The sequence below is a fragment of the Phocoena sinus genome, chromosome 2 (genome assembly GCF_008692025.1).
Source record: "Phocoena sinus isolate mPhoSin1 chromosome 2, mPhoSin1.pri, whole genome shotgun sequence".
Lineage (NCBI taxonomy): Eukaryota > Metazoa > Chordata > Mammalia > Artiodactyla > Phocoenidae > Phocoena > Phocoena sinus.
In genome coordinates, this window is record NC_045764.1 from 37133361 (window position 1) to 37156970 (window position 23610).

At 41.8% G+C, this 23610-nt stretch overlaps 1 protein-coding gene across 4 annotated transcripts in view; it reads left to right on the plus strand.

The window, feature by feature from the left end:
• Positions 1-2543: 2543 nt before the first annotated feature.
• Positions 2544-23610, plus strand: part of CRTC3 (CREB regulated transcription coactivator 3) — a 100794-nt gene continuing 79727 nt past the window's right edge. The window contains exons 1-2 of one of the 4 annotated variants that reach the window (XM_032623448.1): positions 2544-2825; positions 10313-10411. In XM_032623448.1, coding sequence (XP_032479339.1) covers positions 2694-2825; positions 10313-10411 — 231 coding nt within the window. In that variant the 5' untranslated portion in view covers positions 2544-2693. Of the gene's footprint in view, positions 2826-2894; positions 3012-10312; positions 10412-23610 lie in introns of those variants that run through there. The other 3 variants (XM_032623447.1, XM_032623449.1, XM_032623450.1) reach the window with 3 other exon arrangements.

Genomic DNA, 23610 nt, shown 5'->3' on the forward strand with positions numbered 1-23610 from the left:
AGTTGTATAAAAATGGAACTATAGTACACTGTGTAAACACTTAATATTGACTTACCAAGAATTATCATATAACTACATTGAAAGAATGGGAGCAGGGAAAATCATATTTTTGTTGGGGGGCACAAAAGAGCCAAAGAATCCTTTCCCATAATAGAAAATGAATAGTCAACATCTAAAACTGAAAAATAATCACAAAACAGCAGGAAAAACTTATTACAGGGGGATTGGGCATTACTTCTTTTTAAAATTGTATGCCTTGTAAAACAATTGTTAAAAAAAATCCACATGGGGCTTCCCTGGTGGCGCAGTGGTTGAGAGTCCGCCTGCCGATGCAGGGGACATGGGTTCGTGTCCTGGTCCAGGAAGATCCCACATGCCGCGGAGCGGCTAGGCCCGTGAGCCATGGCCGCTGAGCCTGCGCGTCCGGAGCCTGTGCTCCGCAACGGGAGAGGCTGCAACAGTGAGAGGCCCGCCTACTGCAAAAAAAAAAAGAAAAAAGAAAAAAAAGAAAAATCCACATGTATTTATTTGATTAAAAAATTAAATAGAAAAAGATTAGATTAACCATAATAAGAATAGAAGTAGGATGACAATCTTCCAAATTAGATAACGGAAACATGGAAATAAAGAACAGTCATTCAGTGCAATAGAATTCGATATGATAGATCCTTGCATTGGTCAATTGGTGGATGAAAATGGAGGATTTAGCTCAACACCCATTCCAGTGTCCTCCTGTGCCTACCTATATCTCAGAAGCTGAAAGGCTACATTTCCTAGATGTTATTGCAGCTAGAATTCTGGATGCAGTTTTGGCACTTCCAAGCCAATTTTCTCTCTTATTGGATTTGTAAGGTGGCAGTGAAGCTGAGACTGTGTATGTGCTGTTTCTATTGGTGAGGACTGTCGGACTTTTCTACAGTGGCTTCTTCTCATATGGTTCAGGAGGTGGCAAGTGTAGTGACAGCTCTCCAATTCAGTAGGTGGCTTCCAGATTTTAGAAGAGGCAGTGGCTATTTTGGTGGCCTGGTTCTGCAGCATGTCTCTCAAGGTCATTTCTGAACCTTTCAACCTGGAGTCTGCTTCCTCAGCCCTCCAAACAAGTCCTTAAGCCATTTTATACCCTATACCCTTTTATACTTAAACTATCTAGAATGAATTCTGTTCTCTGAAACTGAACCCAGTGTAACAGGAAAGCAGAAAATAAAATATAAAGAAAAAGGATGGTAGATGGCACAAAATAAAACAGAAAAAATAAATCCAATTATGCTTAATAAAACAAGCTAACCTCTAGCTAATAGAGATATGTTCTCATATTAAATTTTCTTAAAAAAATCTGAGACATATGAAAACTACAATGAAATACTACACAGTAATTAAAACAAATGAATCAATGCAAATGAATTTCAAAAACAATAGTAAATGAAAAAGGTTGCAAAAGGTTATTCAGCATGATGTTGTTTTTGTAAATTTTAAAGCCAAATTTGGTATTTCATATGCAGTTGGTGGAGCCGTACATCGTATGTAGTAAAAGTGTAAAAACATGCATGTGAGTGGTACGTACCAACTTGAGCCCAGTGACAATCTCTAGGGAGGAAGGAGAAAGAATAATGGTCGGGTTTTACTTCTGTCTAATTTTCTATTTCTTTAATAAATACCAAGTAACTTAAGCAAAATATTTTGATACATTTAATCTTGATAGTGGAGGGAGTAGGTGTCGCTAACATCATTTTCTGCACTCTTCTGCGTGTCCCTAATAGTTCCTAATTTACAAAACGCAGACACACTCTCAGAGCCGTCCAGGACATCTTTACACACAGCCACATCTATACGGAGAGGAGCTCCTGGGCTGCAGGAGAGGGAGAAAACCGTTGAGGCTGAGAAGCTAGTTACAAACGGGGAGTCGACGTCTGACTGGAGCTGGAGTCTGCAGAGGCCACGGATGCTCAGAAAGAGCCTGGAAAAAGGGCCGGGGCCGAGGAGCGAGGAGGGTGCCCACGCTCAAGTTCGGGCAAGTCGGGAGATGGTTTTAGAAACTGAGATCCAGATTTAGTAACTTTTTTCTTGGGTGGGCCTGAGCGGACTGTCAACGACACAAATCGAGGGAGGAAGCGGGCTGCGAGGCGGAGGACGGAGGGCAGACCATAGGCCCCAGAGTGTGGGAACTGAGGGAGAGGATTGCTCAAGCGTAGGTCGCCCCGTTTTCACCCCCTGAAGGAAATCAGCATAACTGGAGGAAAGCCGGGAGAGAAGGATGTTAAAACTGTTCTAACGTTGTAACGTAAATCCAAAGGCCAGGACGTCCCTACGAGGGAGCGTTTTGGAAAAATGGTACCCTAGCTGCTCCCTCACGTCGGATGCGTTTTGCTCTGCTGACGGGGTTTCCTCAGTGTCTGCGTGGCGGGTCGCGAGCCCGGCTCGGGACACCGGGGAAAGCCCTCCGGTGGCGGGCGCCGAGCCGGGTCGGGGCCGGGCGGCGGGCGGGCCGCGCCGAGGGCGGGGCCGGGCGCGCGGGGGCGGACCTCGGCGCGCTCCCGGGCGCTCGCTGGCTGTGGGGCCGCGGCGGCTCCACTGCCGGGTCGCGCCGGAGGACGGGCTTCGGGCGGCGGCCGGGGCGGCCTGCGGACGGACGGGTGGGCCGAGGCGCAGGGCCCGCGCCCGCCGTCTCCCCCTCCTGCCTGCGCCGGGCCCGCGCCATGGCCGCCTCGCCGGGCTCGGGCAGCGCCAACCCGCGGAAGTTCAGTGAGAAGATCGCGCTGCACACGCAGCGGCAGGCCGAGGAGACGCGGGCCTTCGAGCAGCTCATGACCGACCTCACCCTGTCGCGGGTGAGGGCCCGGGCCGGCGCGGGCGGGCGGCCACAGCCGCGGGCGGGCCCCGCGCGGCGGGTGTGAGGTCGCGGGGCCGAGGCGATGGCGGGGCCGGGCGGGGTCGCGCCCGCGGAGTGGAACCCGGGAGCGGGGCCGGCGCGGCCGCGGCCTCGGCGCTTGCCTGCCTTCCGACACCCGCTGGAGGTTTGCTCTCGCCGCGGAGGTGGGAGGGTCGCGGGGCAGTGTGTACGGGGAGATGGGAAGGGGCCGAGCCCGGGAAGGCGGGCCGCCGAGTGAGGGCGGCCTAAGGGGGAGGGTGACCGGGAGCGCGGGGAGGAAATCACAAACAGCTCGGAGGCGGGCGGTGCGGCTTCTCACTGCTCCGAACATCCACCGCCCGCGAGTCCTCCCGGACTGCTCGGCGTGGAGGGCCCGAGGCACCCACCCGCTCCTTCGGGAGAGCTCCGCGCACCAGTGAATCCAGGATCGGCCCCGGGCTGGTTTGGGGTCTGTCTGGGTATCGAGATGTGATTCCATGTCGAGTGTGGGACTTCGCTACTCTTCCTCCATGGAGGTGCTGTATCGCTCCGGTTTACTGACTTCAGCCCCGATGGTTCATGAGAACTGGGAAGGTGTACAGCGTTGCTGGTGACGGAGGAGGGTCCAGGAGGAATAAGGCGCCAGCCTGGACAAACACTCGGCGAGGTTAGGTAACTGTCGAGGGAGGCAGTGGAGGATGGAGAGCCAACAGGAGTGTCCGCGCAGAACTGCAGAGAACGAGGGTCAGCGTGAGCGGGGCAGGCAGGCCTTGAGGATCCTGAATGCTGACCTTGAAGGACCATCAGGAGCATGGGGGAGGATGTACAGAAGCGGGGGCGGGGTGTGGGCAGCCTGAAGGAGAATTGAGAGCCGAGTCGCAAACTAGTGGTCCCTGGCTCGCTGAGCTGCAGACGCGATATTTTTTGGCCATTGGTGCTTGGGAAAACTGGAATCTGTCGCCAGAATTGGGAGATTTTTCATAGAAATCAAAGTTGGAGATTTTAATGTACAGTCAAAATTTCGTTCTTTATCTCTACTTTAAATATATATATTTATATACATTTAAAATTGGGAGACCCGATAACACTCATCCTGATTTCCCATGTGACAGCTAGCTGGCTGGAGCTGGGTGATGGCTGCCCCCTCAAATGGAGCATGTATTCTCTGGTTGGCCACAGTTCACCCCACAGCCTGTCATGTCCCCCACTCCTGAGGCTAGGTGTCACTTGCCATTTATCATATTTTTGATGGTGTTTTCTTTTAGCGAGGTTAAGGAGAAAGTGAAATATCTCTTGTACTTACATTTCTATCATGATGAGAAGAAATATATATAGATAGTGCTAAACCCTGTAGCTCAGATTCTCTTGAGTTTAGCAAGCCTGATCAGCTCTGCCCCATATGATAACTCAATTCAGCCACCACTTTTCTCTATTCTAATTGCTATAAAATTATGATGTCATTTTGTCCTTCACCTTGTACAGGGCATTATTTACATGTTAATTCTGCCTGTGTTCTTTTCTACTCTCTACCAATTGCAAGTAAAATAATAAATACTGCTTGGCTCCACTGTGTTCATACACACAAAGGCAAACGATAACACTGAATTTGCCTAGTAATCTTTGCTTATTTAAAATTTTAAGGGTAACTTTCATAATGAAATTATAAAACTGAAACCCTTCTTGTAGAGAACTCGTAGATCCCCAAGCATATGTTCCAAGGGTCCAAAGATCTCAGATGGAGAAGAATCTATCCAGTTCATTATTGATAATCAGATAGCAGACATACTGATTTTCCATTACTAGCCCATGGTGGGCATGCTTATAAATGGAACAGATATCGCTAATCAATCTAGGTACTCTTTCCTTTCTGAGTCTGTTGGGCTTCTACTTTTTCTCCATATAATCAGAGTCAGTCCTTCAGAGTTGGAGTTAAATCCTATTTGTTTAGTTGGTGGGATAGATTAGATTATAGAGAATTTTTCACTCTAGCTTTAGGGGTGCAGCCTTACCTGGAAGCAATGGAAAATTTTTGAGAAGAGAATGCTAGGAGGATCAGTTCAATGGTGGTACCTGGGATTATAAGGAGAGGGAAAAAAGTGGAGGCAGATATGCCTGGAAAGAGGCTGTTCCTTTGTTCATTCATTAATTTGTTGGTACTTGAGTCCCCAGTGGGGGTGTAGGGGTGGGGGGAGGTGAAGACGTGGTACCTTGCTTCAAAGATCTTATTAATTTGTTTAGCAAATACTTTTTGAGTCTCTGGTGTGTGCTGGGGCTTCGGATGGACACTGGGGATATAGTAGTGTCTTGTCATAGATTTTAGGGTTTAATGGGGAAGACATTCATTTGACAAGTCAGGACACATTTTGATGAATAGTACGAAAGGGGAACAGTTGGGAATGTATGATAGGGAGTCCTCACCTCTTCTAGTGGCGTAAAGGGTTAGTAGGAGTGGGGAAGGCATGTGAGGGTATATGCTCGTGTGTTGAGGGAGGGGAGAGTGTTTTAGGCACAGGGGACAGAGGTTCAGCAAGGGGATGAGGAGGGTAATTTGAGATGAGGCATTCATGGGGATTTGGGACTTGATCCTAAGGACAATGGAAAGTCATTGAAGGGGTTGAACCAGGGGAGATCTGCATTTTGAAAGAATGCCTCTAGCTCCAGAATATAGGATAGATCGGAGGAGGAGGTAGCAGGGAAATGCTTTGGAGTCTAGGAGATGTGATGGTGGCATTGGCAAGGGTGGTAGCAACAGGGAGGCAGAGAGGTGAACAGATTGATACTTAGGAAGTAGAAAGGACCAGACTTGGTGAATGGATGAGGGAGGTGAGGGAGAGGGAGGACTCAAGGATGATCCCCAGCTTTCGGACTTGAGCCATTTCAGGGTATCCTCCGCTAAGAGAGGGAGCGCTGGCAGGAGCAAGGCGGGAGCTGACTCAGTGTCAGGAGATGCTGAGTTTGAGGTGCCTGTGAAGCATTTAAGTAGAGATGGGCCAGCAGATAGTTGTATATATGGTCCTGGAGCTCAGGAGAGAAGTCTAGGCTAGTGGGAATCTTTGGTGTATAGCAGCAGGAGTAGATTCTGCTGCTTAGGAAGAATTTCTAGAAAAAATCTTAGAAATTGGTGGCCTAATTTGGCCCTCTGATTTTTTTTTTTCTTCAATTAGGGCCAACAGTGAATATTGTGATTTTACGTTAAAATCTGTACTCTGGCTTCTTTTGAAAAAAGAGATCATCTAACAACACTTACCCTACATTTCCGCATGGCAGCAATTGCCTGGAGTTGAATAGCTGCTGCCCCCCTTAGACAGGGCACGGTGTGTCCTTCAGTTTGCCACAGTCCCCGTCACTCCCTGTGGTTTCCTCACAGTGATTCTGGGCTGCTTCGCTTACTTATCTTCCATACTTGGCACCTGTAGGCTTTTGAGTTTGTAACCCCTGCTATACATAGAGTGAAACATGGAAAGGGCCTAGGAGAAGCCCAAGGAGCTCCACCATTTAAAGGGGAGGTAGAGGAGGAGGAGCCAGCAAAGAAGACTGAAGAGCAACCAGAGAGGTAGGAGGAGAGCCAGGAGGATTATGGTTAAGAGGAGGGGATGTGGACCAGCCGAACCCTGTGCTGCTGACTTGGTCTGATGTGATAAGGACTCGTTCTTTGGTCCAGTCATGTGGAGGTCATTGGTAACCTTGGTGGGAGCCACCGCGTCCACAGTGTGCTGGGTGGAAGGGAGGTTGTGAGGCACTGAGGCCTTGAATGGAGGAAGTGGGACAGGGTTGGGAACTTGTTCAAGAAGTTTGGCTTTGAAGGACCACTGGTAGTGTGGAGAAACCACACAATCAATAGCACATCAACCTGGAGTGTTAATTTTGCTGGGAGATTTGGGAAAAACTATTACTTTTATATTAAAACAAACAATAGATATGTTATGGCATAGTGAGGCCTCAGAGAGGAATAGAGGAGACTAGAAAGATTAGATTTGGGCTGAATATGGAGCATTATCTCTTTGCCAGCCACTGTGCTGATCACTTTACGTTCATTATCTCATGTAGTTCTCACAGTAACCCTGTGGACTGTGTATCTGGAGCGATCCTCATTTTGCAGGAGAGCAAACAGACTTGAGACATAAGGTTGCATGGCTGGTAAGAGGCAGAGCTGGGGTTTGATTATGGTTGTCACACTTAATGTCTATATGCTGAACTGCTTTTTCTCCCCCATTAGGATATCTAATTGTACCAGTGGCGTTTGTTGAAAATAGTTTTCTTTCTCCATTGAATTGCTCTGACACTTTTGTCAAAAATCAACTGGCCATGTATACATCCGTCTATTTTTGGACTCTCTCCTGTTCTATTGATCTGTTCATCTCTCTTTTGAACAACAGCACATTGCCTGGATTGCGATAGCTTTATAGTCAGTCTTGAAACAAGGTAACTTAAGTCTTCCACCTTTACTGTTCTTAAAAATTGCTTTGGCTACTCTAGGTCATTCGCACATCTACAGATTTTAGAATTATCAATTTCTGTGAAAAGGCCTGCTGGGATTGTGTTGACTACTACAACACTTTTTCAAAAAGGAATTAGTGAGACTTAGATCTCATTTCATATAGGCATTGGAGAAAATTCCACTAAAAGTGTGTGACTATAGGCTAAAAGTTGCTAACTCAAGGTACTGGGTGAGGCAGGTCAGGAAAATGAGTGGAGGGGCGCGGAATGAGATGGTAAATGGTAGCTGATCTTGGGCCATAGTGGTGGAGTAAACAGGGTACAGTGAGGACATGGGCAAACTGGAGAACCCAAGCCCTGTCTAAGGGGGCAGGCATTTCTCAGCCCCACGCACTGTTGCCATGAAGAATATGGGTTCAGTGTCATTAGATCTTTCAATCAAGACAAGATGGAAATCCAGATGTTTGTGGCTTCTTGCAATTTAAAAATTTAAAACATTGAGTGGGTCAGTAGCATGTGGGTCAGACAGAACTCTGTAGGCTAACCATGTCCTGTCGCCTGCCAGTCCATGACCTCTGCCTCAGGCTAATCAGGCTTTTGTCCTCATTTTCCTCATCAGTAAGCATGACGGTACTGAAGACAGTCTCTAAGTTTCTTTCTAGCTCAATGGCTCTAAATTTCAAAAGAGAAAAGTGTCAGAATTACTCAAGGGTTTAGGAGGTAGTTGAGGTTATCAACAATAATGATAATATTTTGAGCAGTTGTCCAGACCTGTACACTTTACACACCACTGTCATGTCTGTTCTCTGTTTTAATCCTTCCACCGTCTTTGTGAAGTAGGCCGCAGAATAATCTGTGCAACCACATGGGAGCTCCGGTTTACAATGTCAGGTCTTCCTGTTCCAAATCCAGTGCTCTTTTTACTGTAGCACAGCCGTCTCTGAAGACTCTGGAAATGGGCAGTTTGGTAGGGACAGCAGATATGGACGACCGCTAAGAGAGCCTCAAGCTCGGTTGAAGGCAAATCTCTAGCTAGATTTAGAACTTAGCTTGGTTGAAGTGTCAAGGCTTTTGGGTAAGAGTTGAAGCCTTTGTGAGAACTCCCTGCAGGTAGGAACTTTGGCACATATTCATCTTAGTAAGCTAGCGTCTGGCACAGTACCTGACACACAGTTAAAACGTTTTTATGTAAGTGACTAAGTGGATGGATTGATGCAAGAAGGAATCAAAGGCTTTAGATCAAGGGGGCTGAGAATTTTGTCAAGAGACTTTCAAGGATAGAGAGTCAAATGCTTCTGGTTGAGAATGTCAAGATCAAAAGCTGAGACTTTATAACTTAGCTGATAGATGGGAAAAGCTCATCATGGCTTCCTTCTCATATTTGGCTCTCAGATCTGGGTTTTGATTAATAGAGTTTTACTGTGCAGTATGTTTGAGAAATCAAGTACAGTGGGTATAAGGAAGTTAAGGCTGCCAAAGGGTTTTATATGCCTTTAAAACTTCCAAACAGATACAAGTCCTTATCTTTGGAGATGCATATTGAAATATGGAATGCTAGGATGCCTGGATTTCTTTCAGTGGAGTGCAGTGGGTGATGGAGGAGGTAAAGATGAATCAAGATTGGATGTAAGTTGATCATTGTTGGAGCTGGAAGATGAAGAGATGGGGTTTCATTTTACTTGTCTCTATTTTGTACGTATTTGAAATTTTTCATAATAAATGTAAAAACAAAAAATCAGAGCGCTTCTTAGGTGCAGCGATGCTTTTGGTCAACCAAACTTCACTTTTCTCTGAGCTTGTGAATAGTATGATCATTGAGGGAGAAATGGAACAAAGGAAAGGTACATGGGAGAAATAAGAATGTGGGTTTTGAGTTAGCCATAGTTAGCCTCCTCTAGCTGTGTGACCTTGGGCAGGTGTCTGAACTTCCCTGAGTCTGGGTCTCCACGTTCGTAAAAGCAGGATCATGTGGTCTCCCTTGGTGATTGCTGAGAGGGTTAGGGATAAAGTGGGCAGAGCGTCTGAGGACAGCATCTGGCTCATCTTAGGGGCTCATATCTGGTAGTTTTTATTATTATTAGACAAAGACAGAGAGTAATGAAAGGGTAAAAACCTGCCTCGGAGTTCCTATCTACCCTTTCTTCCCTACATGAATTACAAGTGCGAAGGGTTACCTAACCACAGAGGTAATTTATTATTTTAGAAGCAGAACTCTTAAAGACCAAATTGGACCACTCTGGGGTTTACAAGAACTGTAACCAGTTTACTGCCTTTTGAAAAATGAAGCAAGGAAGAGCTTACAGAAGAAAAGCATATTAAAACAGTGGGATACCGTTTTATACCTGTTCAGTTGACCTCCTTCTTTTCCCCAATTAATGATAATATCCAGTGTTAGTGAGTTTTTGGTCAAACTGTTTTCTCATATATACATTGGTATACCCTCTGGGAAAACATTTTGGCAGTGTGTATGGAGAGCCATCAAAAGGCCCAAACCCAGAGACTTAGTAATCACTCTTTGCAGTGTGTTCTAAGGAAATAATTCAGAAGAAGAAATGTCATATAGCCATTAAAAATGCTTATGTAATATCATAGAAAAGAGTTATGATGTAAGCATGCAAGATTGTACCTATGTTGTGATCACCACTGTGCAGCTATTACTCATATATGTAAAAGGCGACTGGAAAAGAGCATGGAGAAGGGAAGATAGTCAATGTGTTAGAGTCATGGACAGTGGCTTAGTTTATTTTAAGAAATTCTTTTGTTGCTGCGCCTCCACATACATACACTCAAAGACCGTGCAAGAGTACCTCACTGTCATGGCTGAGACATTTAGCACAGGGGTAAATTCTTTCCAAAAATAGACTAATCAAAACCCAGAAAGCACTGGAAACCTGAAGGTTTTAAGTAGAGAAGAAACTGAAGCCAAGACTTTCACTCTTGAACCATTTCGCTACACAACACCATACTTTGATGCTTCTTTCAGATCTTTGCTGTCATCTCTCAACAACTTTGAAATGTCTTTGTTCCCAGGTTCAATTTCAGAAGCTTCAGCAACTGCGCCTTACACAGTACCATGGAGGATCCTTACCCAATGTGAGCCAGCTGCGGAGCAGTGCCTCCGAGTTTCAGGTACCTGAGATACTTACTTTCTTTGAGCTGAGTGGAGTGTAAAAAGAGAAGCAAAGGGCTTCCCTGGTGGCGCAGTGGTTGAGAATCTGCCTGCCAATGCAGGGGACACGGGTTCGAGCCCGGTCTGGGAAGATCCCACATGCCGCGGAGCAACTGGGCCCGTGAGCCACAGCTACTGAGCCTGCGCGTCTGGAGCCTGTGCTCCGCAACAAGAGAGGCCGCAATAGTGAGAGGCCCGCGCACCGCGATGAAGAATGGCCCCCGCTTGCCACAACTGGAGAAAGCCCTCACACAGAAACGAAGACCCAACACAGCCATAAATAAATAAATAAATATTAAAAAAAAAAAAAAAAAAAAAAAAAAAAAAAAAAAAAAAAAAAAGAGAAGCAAAAAGTTTTCTTGAAAAGATTAGATCTTGGCTTCCCTGGTGGCACAGTGGTCGGGAGTCCGCCTGCCAGTGCAGGGGACATGGGTTCGAGCCCTGGTCCGGGAGGATCCCACATGCCACGGAGCAGCTGAGTCCATGCGCCACAGCTGCTGAGCCTGCGCTGTGGAGCCCACGAGCCACAACTACTGAAGCCCGCATGCTTAGAGCCTGTGCTCTGCGGCAAGAGAGGCCAGCACCATGAGGGGCCCAGTGCACTGCAGCAAAGAGGAGTCCCCACTCGCCACAGCTAGAGAAAAGCCTGCGTGTAGCAACGAAGACCCAACGCAGCCAAAAGTAAAAGAAAAAAAAAGATTAGATCTTGAAGATAAACTGGGCTTAGATACAGTTCAGTGTTCTTCTGGGAAGTCCATTGTTATTCTTTTTCCTGGTTACTGCAGCATACGAGTGTTATTTCACAAATGGTCTAAGGCAGCACTGTCCATTGGAAATATAATGTGCGTCACATATGTCATTTAAACACTTCTAGTAGCCACATTAAAGAAAAAGAAACCAGTATAATTAATTTTAATATTATTTAAATGATTTAAATAATTATTTGACCCAATCTATCCAAAATATTATTGTTTAAACATAGAATCAATATTAAAACACATTAATGAGATATTTCACATTCTTTTTTTTCTTTTTTTTAAATTAAGTCTTTGAAATCTGGTGTGTATTTTGCACTTAAAGCACATCTTAATTTGTACCAGCCATGTTTCACTACCTTCATGTGGCTAGTTTCTACCATGCTGGACAGGACAAATCTACAGCATAGATAAGTGGTCTATACTGCACTTATTTTTAAATTAAAAAAAAATTTTTTTTTGGCTGTGTTGGGTCTTCGTTGCTGCGCATGGGCTTTCTCTAGCTGCGGTGAGCAGGGGCTACTCTTTGTCAAGGTGCGTGGTCTTCTCATTGCAGCAGCTTCTCTTGTTGTGGAGCACAGGCTCTAGATGCATGGGCTTCAGTAGTTGCAGTATGTGGGCTCAGTAGTTGTGGTGTGTGGGCTCAGTAGTTGTGGCTTGCAGGCTCTAGAGCACAGGGTCAGTAGTTGTGGCGCACGGGCTTAGTTGCTCCGTGGCATGTGGGATCTTCCCAGACCAGGGATCGAACCCCTGTCCCCTACATTGGCAGGCGGATTCTTAACCATTGCACCACCAGGGAAGTCCCTATATTGCATTTAGATTAGTGCAGTGTCATAGGGTGCTTTAATCATTCATATTAGTGAAGAGCCTTGTTCAAAACAATGTGGAATTGGTGATTTAGACAGTGGTATATGGTACTGTTTTTAAGATCTGAATTAGATTTAGATATCCTAGTCTTTGAATAATTAGGAGGCTGACATTCTAATTATACAATTTAAGGTTCAGTGTTAAATTTCTTTGTTGTGAAATCTGGTTCACTTGTTTGATGATGTCCCGTAAAGCAGAAATATTATTTAAATGGATACTTCCATTTGGGAGTGCTAATAGGAACTCTTAAATGTAATGTGATTAGAAAAAGTACTATATGAACATATTTGTACCTTAGTACACTGGAATCTTCTCTTTAATGAGTTTGGAATCTCACTATAATACTGCCTATATTAGAAATCTACCTCTATAGATCAAACTATCTTACATGTTGGCCATTGGGTCATTAAGTATCCAAATAAAGTAGATTTCTGCTTTATGCTGGATTTCATGCTTCAGAAGATAGAACTTTGTCAAGATATGCTGTGTTTGAAATCCCGATTTTGTGGTACTTTCCTGTCAACTTTAGAGGAATATAGAATGTACTGTAGTGTCCTTTTCCTTGTGTATTGGGGGATGGGATGAAGTGACAGACCCAGGGCTTCCCGGGATTCTTTCTCTGAGTAATTTTTAAACTTTGAAACAATCACAAACTTACAGAAAAGTTGGATGTACAGTAAAAAATAACTGTATTTTTACCCTTGAGAATAAGTTGCTGACCTAATGCCCTATCAACCCAAAATACTTCACCGTGTATTTCCTACAAGCAAGGCTGTTGTTCTACATAACCTGAATAGAACCATCAAAATCAGGAAATTAACAGTGATGCATTATTACCATTTGATCCTGAGACCCCATTCAGGTTTCACCAGATATCCCATTAGTGTCCTGTACAGCAAAAGGATCCAGTTCAGAGCGCATACATTGTCTTTAGTCTCCTTCAGTCTAGAACAATTTTTCAATCTTTTATTTTTGACATTAAAGAAATTATTTTTGACTTTTGTGACCTTGCCACTTTTGAAGATCACAGGCCAGTTCTTTTTTAGAATATCTCTCTGTTGGGGTGTGTCTGATGTTTCTTCATGATTGGATTCAGATTACGCATCTTTGGCAGGAATAGCCAAAGGTGGTTCTGTTATCGTATCCCATTAAGTGGGTGATTTTTCATTTTCATGATGTTCACTTCTATCACGTAGTTAAGGTGGTGTCTGTCAGTCTTCTCCACTCTGAAGTTACTCTTCTCCTTTGTAATTAATAAGTATTTTGTGAGGAGATACTTTATCCTGATTCTCATCAAACTTTCAATTTATACATTTATTTATTTATTTCTATATTTGTGGTTTTGTGATTTCTTATTTTTTTCCATGGTTTATAATCTATAACTATTATTGTTATTTTGATCCTCACATTATCCCTGATTAGGCCAATAGGAGCTCCTTGCCAGGATTCTTGTCAAACAGAAAAAAAGGGAATCCCAGAAGCATAAATTTTTTTTAAGCAAACATTTTTGAAGTGTAATTTATATGCAATACAATTGACCTTCTTTAGATTTACAGGTTATGTTGTATAATTACCACCACAATCAAGATACAGAACAGTTTCATCATCCCCCAGAAGTTCCCTTAATATCCCTTTGTAATCTATTCCCATCCCCTACCTCCAGCCTCTGGAACCACTGATATGTAGTTTTGCCTTTTCCAATGTATCCTATAAACAGAATCAGAAGTAGAGTTCTTCTTTCACTTAGCAATTGCATTTGAGACTCATCCATGTTGTGGCATGTATGAGTTTCCTAGAGCTGCCATAACAAAGTACCACAAACTGGGTGGCTTACATTTTGAACAGCAGAAATTTATTCTCTCACAGTTCTGAGGCTGGAATTGTGAAATCAAGGTGTCCGTAGGGCCATGCTCTCTGGGGACTCTAGGGAAGAATCCTTCCTCGTCTCTTCCTAGCTTCTCTTGGTTGCCTCCAGTCCTTGGTGTCCCTTGGCTTGTAGCTCCATCATTCTGCTCTCTGCCTCCATTCCATATGACCTTCTTCCCTGTTTGTCTGTGTCCAAATCTCCCCCTTCCTTCTCTTATAAAGACCCCAGTCATTGGATTTAGGGCCCATCCTAATCCAGTATGACCTCATCTTAACTTGTTTACATCTGCAAAGATTCTCTTACCAAATAAAGTCACATTCATGGGTACTTGGGGTTAGGACTTGAACAAATCTTTTTTGGGGAACATGATTCAGCCCACTACGTTGCAGTTATCAGTAGCTGCCTCTTTTTATTGCTGAGTAGTATTCCATTGTATGGAGGTACTGTAATTGGTTTATCCATTCATCACTTGATGAGCATTTGGATTGTTTCCACCTTTTGACAATTGTGAGTAAAGATATTCACATTCAGTTTTTGTGTAAACACCTAGTAGTGGAACTGCTGGATCAAATGTAAGTGTATATTTAACTTTGTAAGAGACTGCCAAACTGTTTTACAAAGTGGCTATACCATTTCACATTCCAGCAATGTTCCAGTGACTCTGCATTCTCTCCAGCCCTTGGTATTTCATTTCTTTTTTTTAAAATTGTGGTTAAAAAAAACACAACATAAAATTTATCATCTTAACCATTTTTTTGACTTTTTATTTTATTTTATTTTTTTCACACACACACACACACACACACTGTATTTTATTTTTATAAGAGATAAATAAACTGACACCAAGCATTGTAAATGGATGACCACAACAAAAACAACAATGATTGCAATTACCAAACACGAAACACACTCATACTATGTCATAATATTGACATTCAGTCCAGTAATCCTCCACTGTAACGCGCCTTTATTTTGCAGTGAAAATTGATTTGTATATTTTTTGCCTCTGAGTCCTTGTGGGATTATTATTTTTTTTATTCAAACAGAAAGTCACAAATATTATAATCATCCTCATCAGTTCACTCAGTCCCATGTAATTAATTTTCTTTTTCATCTTGAACTTTTGTTAGCACTTTTATGAATTCATCAGTTTTCCATTAGAGTTCTGAAAATGCTTATTCATTCAGTTCAGCAATATAGTTAGTTACCAGAAACCTGTACTTGTCAGAGTCTTTTCCATGAATTCCTTGAAGATGAAACCCTTTTATAGAAACATTTTTGTGAAAGCTTCAGAGTACACCCAGAACTGTCTGTAAATGACAAAAGACTTAAAAATGACCACGGTTAAAAATTTGGTGAAAGTTCATAATAATGCAATTGACAAGGAAATTTAGTTATTTCTGAGATGTACATTTTAAAGTAATAACTAGAATTATGACTTATAACATTATACCAGAATATATAAGATTTTTAGAAATTTCATGTAATGTCTGAAACATTTACATTAACATATTTCCATATAAATAACCCAAAGAAAGTTTAGCATTAGTTGTTTTTTTTGTTTGTTTTTTAAGACTGCAGGTTCTTTTTAGTCATCAATTTTATACACATCAGTGTATACATGTCAATCCCAATCGCCCAATTCAGCACACCACCATCCCCACCCCACCGCGGTTTTCCCCCCTTGGTGTGCATACGTTTGTTCTCTACATCTGTGTCTCAACTTCTGCCCTGCAAACCGGTTCATCTGTACCATTTTTCTAGGTTCCACATACATGCGTTAATATACGATATTTGTTTTTCTCTTTCTGACTTACTTACTCCGTATGACAGTCTCTAGATCCATCCACATCTCAACAAATGACTCAATTTCGTTCCTTTTTATGGCTGAGTGATATTCCATTGTATAAATGTACCACATCTTCTTTATTCATTCATCTGTCGATGGGCATTTAGGTTGCTTCCATGACCTGGCTATTTTAAATAGTACTGCAATGAACATTGGGGTGCATGTTTCTTTCTGAATTATGGTTTTCTCTGGGTATATGCCCAGTAGTGGGATTGCTGGATCATATGGTAATTCTATTTTTAGTTTTTTAAGGAACCTCCATACTGTTCTCCATAGTAGCTGTATCAATTTACATTCCCACCAACAGTGCAAGAGGGTTCCCTTTTCTCCACACCCTCTCCAGCATTTGTTGTTTGTAGATTTTCTGATGATGCCCATTCTAACTGGTGTGAGGTGATACCTCATTGTAGTTTTGATTTGAATTTCTCTAATAATTAGTGATGTTGAGTGTCTTTTCATGTGTTTGTTGGCAATCTGTATATCTTCTTTGGAGAAATGTCTATTTAGGTCTTCTGCCCATTTTTGGATTGGGTTGTTTGTTTCTTTAATATTGAGCTACATGAGCTGTTTATATATTTTGGAGATTAATCCATTGTCCGTTGATTCGTTTGTGAATATTTTCTCCCATTCTGAGGGTTGTCTTTTCGTCTTATTTATGGTTTCCTTTGCTTTGCAAAAGATTTTAAGTTTCATTAGGTCCCATTTGTTTATTTTTGTTTTTATTTCCCTTACTCTAGGAGGTGGATCAAAAAAGATCGTGCTGTGATTTATGTCAAAGAGTGTTCTTCCTATGTTTTCCTCTAAGAGTTTTAGAGTGTCTGGTCTTACATTTAGGTCTCTAATCCATTTTGAGTTTATTTTTGTGTATGGTGTTAGGGAGTGTTCTAATTTCATTCTTTTACATGTAGCTGTCCAGTTTTCCCAGCACCACTTATTGAAAGGACTGTCTTTTCTCCATTGTATATCTTTGCCTCCTTTGTCATAGATTAGTTGACCATAGGTGTGTGGGTTTATCTCTGGGCTTTCTATCTTGTTCCATTGATCTATGTTTCTGTTTTTGTGCCAGTACCATATTGTCTTGATTACTGTAGCTTTGTAGTATAGTCTGAAGTCAGGGAGTCTGATTCCTCCTGCTCCGTTTTTTTCCCTCAAGACTGCTTTGGCTATTTGGGGTCTTTTGGGTGTCCATACAAATTTTAAGATGATTTGTTCTAGTTCTGTAAAAAATGCCATTGGTAATTTGATAGGGATTGCATTGAATCTGTAGATTGCTTTGGGTAGTATAGTCATTTTCACAATATTGAGTCTTCCAATCCAAGAACATGGTATATCTCTCTATCTGTTGGTATCATCTTTAATTTCTTTCATCAGTGTCTTATAGTTTTCTGCATACAGGTCTTTTGTTTCCCTAGGTAGGTTTATTCCTAGGTATTTTATTCTTTTTGTTGCAGTGGTAAATGGGAGTGTTTCCATAATTTCTCTTCAGATTTTTCATTATTAGTGTATAGGAATGCAAGAGATTTCTGTGCATTAATTTTGTATCCTGCAACTTTACCAAATTCATTGATTAGCTCTAGTAGTTTTCTGGTGGCATTTTTAGGATTCTCTATGTATAGTATCATGTCATCTGCAAACAGTGACAGTTTGACTTCTTCTTTTCCAATTTGTATTCCTTTTATTTCTTTTTCTTCTTTGATTGCTGTGACTAGGACTTCCAAAACTATGTTGAATAATAGTGGTGAGAGTGGACATCCTTGTGTCGTTCCTGATCTTAGAGGAAATGCTTTCAGTTTTTCACCATTGAGAATGATGTTTGCTGTGGGTTTGTCGTATATGGCCTTTATTAGGTTGAGGTAGTTTCCCTCTATGCCCACTTTCTGGAGAGTTTTTATCATAAATGGGTGTTGAATTTTGTCAAAAGCTTTTTCTGCATCTATTGAGATGATCATATGGTTTTTATTCTTCAATTTGTTAATATGGTGTATCACATTGATTGATTTGCATATATTGAAGAATCCTTGCATCCCTGGGGTAAATCCCACTTGATCATGGTGTATGATCCTTTTAATGTTTTGCTGGATTGTGTTTGCTAGTATTTTGTTGAGGATTTTTGCATCTATATTCATCAGTGATATTGGTCTGTAATTTTCTTTTTTTGTAGTATCTTTGTGTAGTTTTGGTATCAGGGTGATGGTGGCCTCATAGAATGAGTTTGGGAGTGTTCCTTCCTCTGCAATTTTTGGGAAGAGTTTGAGAAGGATGGATGTTAGCTCTTCTCTAAATGTTTGATAGAATTCACCTGTGAAGCCATCCGGTCCTGTGCTTTTGTTTGTTGGAAGATTTTTAATCACAGTTTCAATTTCATTACTTGTGATTGGTCTGTCCATATTTTCTGTTTCTTCCTGGTTCAGTCTTGGAAGGTTATACCTTTCTAAGAATTTGTCCATTTCTTCCAGGTTGTCCATTTTATTGGCATAGAGTTACTTGTGGTAGCCTCTTAGGATGCTTTGTATTTCTGTGGTATCTGTTGTAACTTCTCCTTTTTCATTTCTAATTTTATTGATTTTAGTCCTCTCCCTCTTTTTCTTGATGGGTCTGGCTAATGGTTTATCAATTTTGTTTATTTTCTCAAAGAACCAGCTTTTAGTTTTATTGATCTTTGCTATTGTTTTCTTTGTTTCTATTTCATTTCTTTCTGCTCTGATCTTTATGATTTCTTTCCTTCTGCTAACTTTGGGTTTTGTTTCTTCTTCTTTCTCTAGTTCCTTTAGGTGTAAGGTTAGATTGTTTACTTGAGATTTTTCTTGTTTCTTGAGGTAGGCTTGTAAACCTCCCTCTTAGAACTGATTTTGCTGCATCCCATAGGTTTTGTTTTTATTTTATTTTATTTTATTTATTTATTTTTTTTTTTGTGGTACACGGGCCTCTCACTGTTGTGGCCTCTCCCATTGCGGGGCACAGGCTCTGGACACGCAGGCTCAGCGGCCATGGCTCACGGGCCTAGCCACTCCGCGGCATGTGGGATCTTGCTGGACCGGGGCACGAACCTGTGTCCCCTGCATTGGCAGGCGAACTCTCAACCACTGCCCCATCAGGGAAGCCCAGAAGGCAGGTTCTTTACCACTGGACCACCAGGGAAGTCCCCTCCATAGATTTTTAGGCTCAGCTTTTTGACTTCTACGAAAAGTCGTGTTGGGATTTTAAGTGGGATTTCACTGAATCTGTAATCAGGTTGGGGAGAACTGATGTTTTAATACTGAGTTTTCTAATCCATGAACACGGAACAGAAGCAGAGATTTTTGATTCAAGTTAAGTTGCTTATAATTAGTTATTTAAACACAGTCCACTTCCTTTTATGTTTATAGATCATTTTGGAGTTTACAGAATGTTTTCACAACTCTTATTCTACTTGATCCTTAATACATTAGTTGGTAAGCATAGCACTATATTAATATTGGTTAAAGACCAATTTTCTATCCTAATGGAGGATCTAAAAGTACATTCTTTTCACCTAACCCATTGGGCCCTTATTCAGAGAACACAAACTTACCAGGTGAGTAAACCAAAGTAAGCTTTTCAGGCTAACTTCTGATAATCCTTAGCAACGGACAGGTCATTGGTCAGGGGTGGCTAAGGTTACAGCCCTCCTATTTCTAGGCAGGGCCTGGCGTGTGTACACTGAAGGCAGAGAGAGGAAGTGGGCATTATCTTCTTCTCTGAGGGCTAGGGCTGTCTATTCTGGTTAGGGGAGGGCCTGCCGTTCTCCAGTGCGTTGCAGCCTGCGTAACAGCAAGGGCGCCTGTTGGCTGTGCAGCCTGATTGTCAGGCAGCTACAGAGAGAGGGACACAGGGCATCTCTTTGTATAGTGCTATCTGGGTACAGTTGTAACCTTTCACATCCTTCACATAACCTCCCTAGTTCTTTCAAATTATATCACTAAAAACTAATCATACTTTTTTACATTTCTGACTACTACATTTTTTAAAAGTTGGGTCATCTTGTTTATAACTGAGAGTTTATAATTTAGGGAGCAATCTGGCGGCCAAAGGGAGAAAGCCCTATTGCAAGCAGAAGGGCTTGGCCAGATGCAAAATGGTGATTTTTCTGAGACCCACCACCAATACAAGTGGGTATAGTGAGGCCCAGAGTTTGCATAGCAAGTATTGTTGGAGAAGCAGAACTTAAAAATCGAGTCTTTGACTCCTAGTTCAATTTTAGTGGCTTTCCTTTGCTGAATTTCCTTTAAAAGTTTTATAAGATTCTTTAAAAAATGACTGGCAGGGAATTCCCTGATGGTCCAGTGGTTAGGACTCCACGCTTTCACTGCCGAGGGTGCGGGTTCTATCTCTGGTCAGGGAACTAAGATCCCGCAAGCTGCACAGTGCAGCCAAAAAAAAAAAAAAGATTGGCAAGGTACATTGGTTAAATTCAAACAAATGGAAAACAGAAGTAGCAGTATTAACCTCAAAATACTGCTGCTAATAATAGCCAACATTTGTTGAGTATGAGCTATGTGTCAGACACTGCATTAAGCTTGCTACATAGATTATTTAATTTTCACAAAAACCCATTGGGTATATGTATTTGGTAATTGTCATAGCATTATTTGAGTTGTATGTAATATAATAACATAGCAACAAATTGCAAAAAGCAAAAACTAGTAAAATTAGGAGAATTTGACAGCACAGTTGTAGATTTTTAATTCACTATAACAGTTGAGTCAGTACCCAAAATATAGAGTGATATCATTAGCAAATGAGGATTACTATATACAAAATGTCTTTTTGATAAAAGTCCCTTTTATTTTCTACTCAATATAAAATATGTAAAATCAGATATTATATCATTTCTTCAGCCTTCTGCCAGTGAAGCCCTGGTCCTTGAAATACTTTTTTATAATTTTTGTTGAAATATAGTTGATTTACAATGTTATGTTACTTTCAGGTATACAGCAAAGTGATTCATTTACCCATATATAAATAAATAAATATATATATATTCTGTTTTTACATTCTCTTCCCTTATAGGTTATTATAAGATATTGAGTATAGTTCCCTGTGCTCAAAAATTTATTCCTATAATTTTTTTCTCTAAAAAGGTAAGATAACCTTTTTTACATATTCATAGACAAATTTTAAAAACAACATTTTTTTTCCTGATTGTAAAAGTGATGCTTATTATAGAAAACAGGCAACATTCCTGTTCACATTTTGGCTGTTTTCTTTCAGTAGTTTTGTTGTGACTGTAAATATTTTTAAGAAAATCAACATCATACTGCATGTATAGTTTTGTATCTTTTTGATGTCATGAACACTTTATGTTTAAATGGTCTTCAAAAACATTATTTCTAGTGATTTATGATATTCTATCACATGGATGCACCACAATTTATTGAACTGCTCCCTTATTGTTGGACATTTGGGTTGTTTTCACTATTCATAGGATATGTGTGTGTGTGTGTGTGTGTGTGTGTGTGTGTTGTATGTATAAATCGATCATATACTAGGCCAAAGAATTTCTCAGTGAGTTAAAAAAATGTTCCACTGTGATAATCCCAAACTCCTCCAATTTCTGTAGTCGAAGTGCATCTCTCAGAGCTCCTCCAGGCCCTTGTCCTCCTCACTGTGGGCTATGGGGCCTGACAAGGGGGAAAGGGCAGCAGAAGCAGGTTTGGATGAAGGGTGGAGATCTGTGCACCCACCACACAGCACAGGGAGCACTCTGAACTTCGAGGAACTGAATTCCAAGGTGGTGAGAAGCTTATGTAGTGAAACAAGAGAGGCTGATTCTCACTGAATATCCTCGCAGATTGTGCAGGGCAGAAAGATGAGATGACAGGGATCTGTCCATCTTGTACTTCTTTTTTTCTGAAGGAAGAGCTGAGGTTCCTGGATGCTACCTTGTCAGCTTGGAGTTAAATGACCGGCGGGCCTGCAGCCCATCCTCCTCCTGAGCCTCCTCAGGCAAACCATGGAATTCTCTAAACCTCATCTGTGAATCATGATAATGACAGTCACTTGATGGGGTTGTTATGAGCATCTAGTGAATGCAGGATAAAATGCAGAAGAGCTTTGGAAACTGTCAAGTGTGAAACAACCATCAGTTATTAACACAAATAGTGCTCAGGAACAATTTGGAAGTCGGAAGTTTGTATTTATCACTTTCTACCTCTATTTTTCCTCTGCTCTTCTCATTCTCCCAACCCCACCGAAACCTGTGCTGTCCAGTATGGTAGTCACGAGCCAGATTTACATCTTTAATTAAGATGAAATAAAATTAGAGATTCAGTTTCTCACTCACACTAGCCACACTTCAGGTCTCAGTAGGCGCCATGTGGTAGGTGGCTGCTCCTGCGGTTGGCCCTCTTTATGCTGTGCCTGAGTCCCCATTTCAGCCCTGGGTTAAGGCTTCACCTGGCCCTAAAAACCCAGTGCTTTCAGATGATCTTCCCCTCCTTCCTTTCCTTCATCAGTCAGTGAGATTTTTGTGTCTTGGCTAAAGTGCTTGTTTGGATTACAAGAACAGTTTTCTGGGGGAATTCCCTGGCAGTCCAGTGGATAGGACTCGATGCTTTCACTGCTGAGGGCCCGGGTTCAATCCTTGGTCTGGGAACTAAGATCCTACGAGCCACGCAGTGCGGCCAAAAAAAAAAAAAAAGAAAGAAAAGTATTCTGATTAAATTTCATATAAAAAATTTAAGGATGGACCTAGAGATTATCATATTAAGTGAAGTAAGTCAGACGGAGAAAGAAAAATACCATATGATATCACTTACATGTAGAATCGAAACTATGATACAAATGAACCTATTTACAAAACAGAAACAGACTCACAGACTTAGAAAACAAACTTATGGTTACCAAAGGGGAGAGGGAGTGAGGAGAGATAAATTAGGAGTTTGGGATTAGCAGATACAAACTACTATATATAAAATACATAGGGACTTCCCTGGTGGCGCAGTGGTTAAGAATCCGCCTGCCAGTGTAGGGGACATGGGTTTGAGCCCTGGTCTGGGAAGATCCCACATGCCTCGGAGCAACTAAGCCCGTGTACCACAACTACTGAGCCTGTGCCCTAGAGCTTGTGAGCCACAACTACTGAGCCAACGTGCCACAACTAAGGAAGCCCGTGTGCCTGGAGCCCATGCTCCACAACAAGAGAAGCTGCTGCAACTAGAGAAAGCCCATGTGCAGCAACAAAGACCCAATGCAGCCAAAAATAAAAAGATAAATAAATAAATTTATTTTAAAAATAATAAATAAAATAAAATAGATAAACAACAAGGTCCTACTGTATAGCACAGGGAACTATATTCAGTATCCTGTAATAACCATAATGGAAAAGAATATGAAAAATATATATATGTGCACATATGTATAACTGAATCACTTTGCTGTATACCAGAAACTAACACAACATTGTAAATCACTATATTTCAATAAAAATAAAAAATTTTAGCTTCCACTTCACTACTCTGAAGCACATTTATCAATATTTCAAAAGAGGATGCTTGCAAAATCACATGTCTCCAGTTGGCAGAATTCCACACAATAAATCATGGAAGTTAATCTGAAAGGCTGTGAGGAAGGGCTTATCCTTAAATAACTGGATGCACACACACCACACACACACACACAAACACACGTGTGTGTGCACACGCAGGTGGACATCTGAAACAGCATACTGACCCTGGGAGGGCTTTGTGTTCTCCTGTTCCTTACTTCATCTAAGAGAGGATTAACTACTCTTCTTTTTCACTTCTCATTAATTGATAGATAATCAATAAATAAATTCAAAAATTTCTTGAGCACCTACTGTGG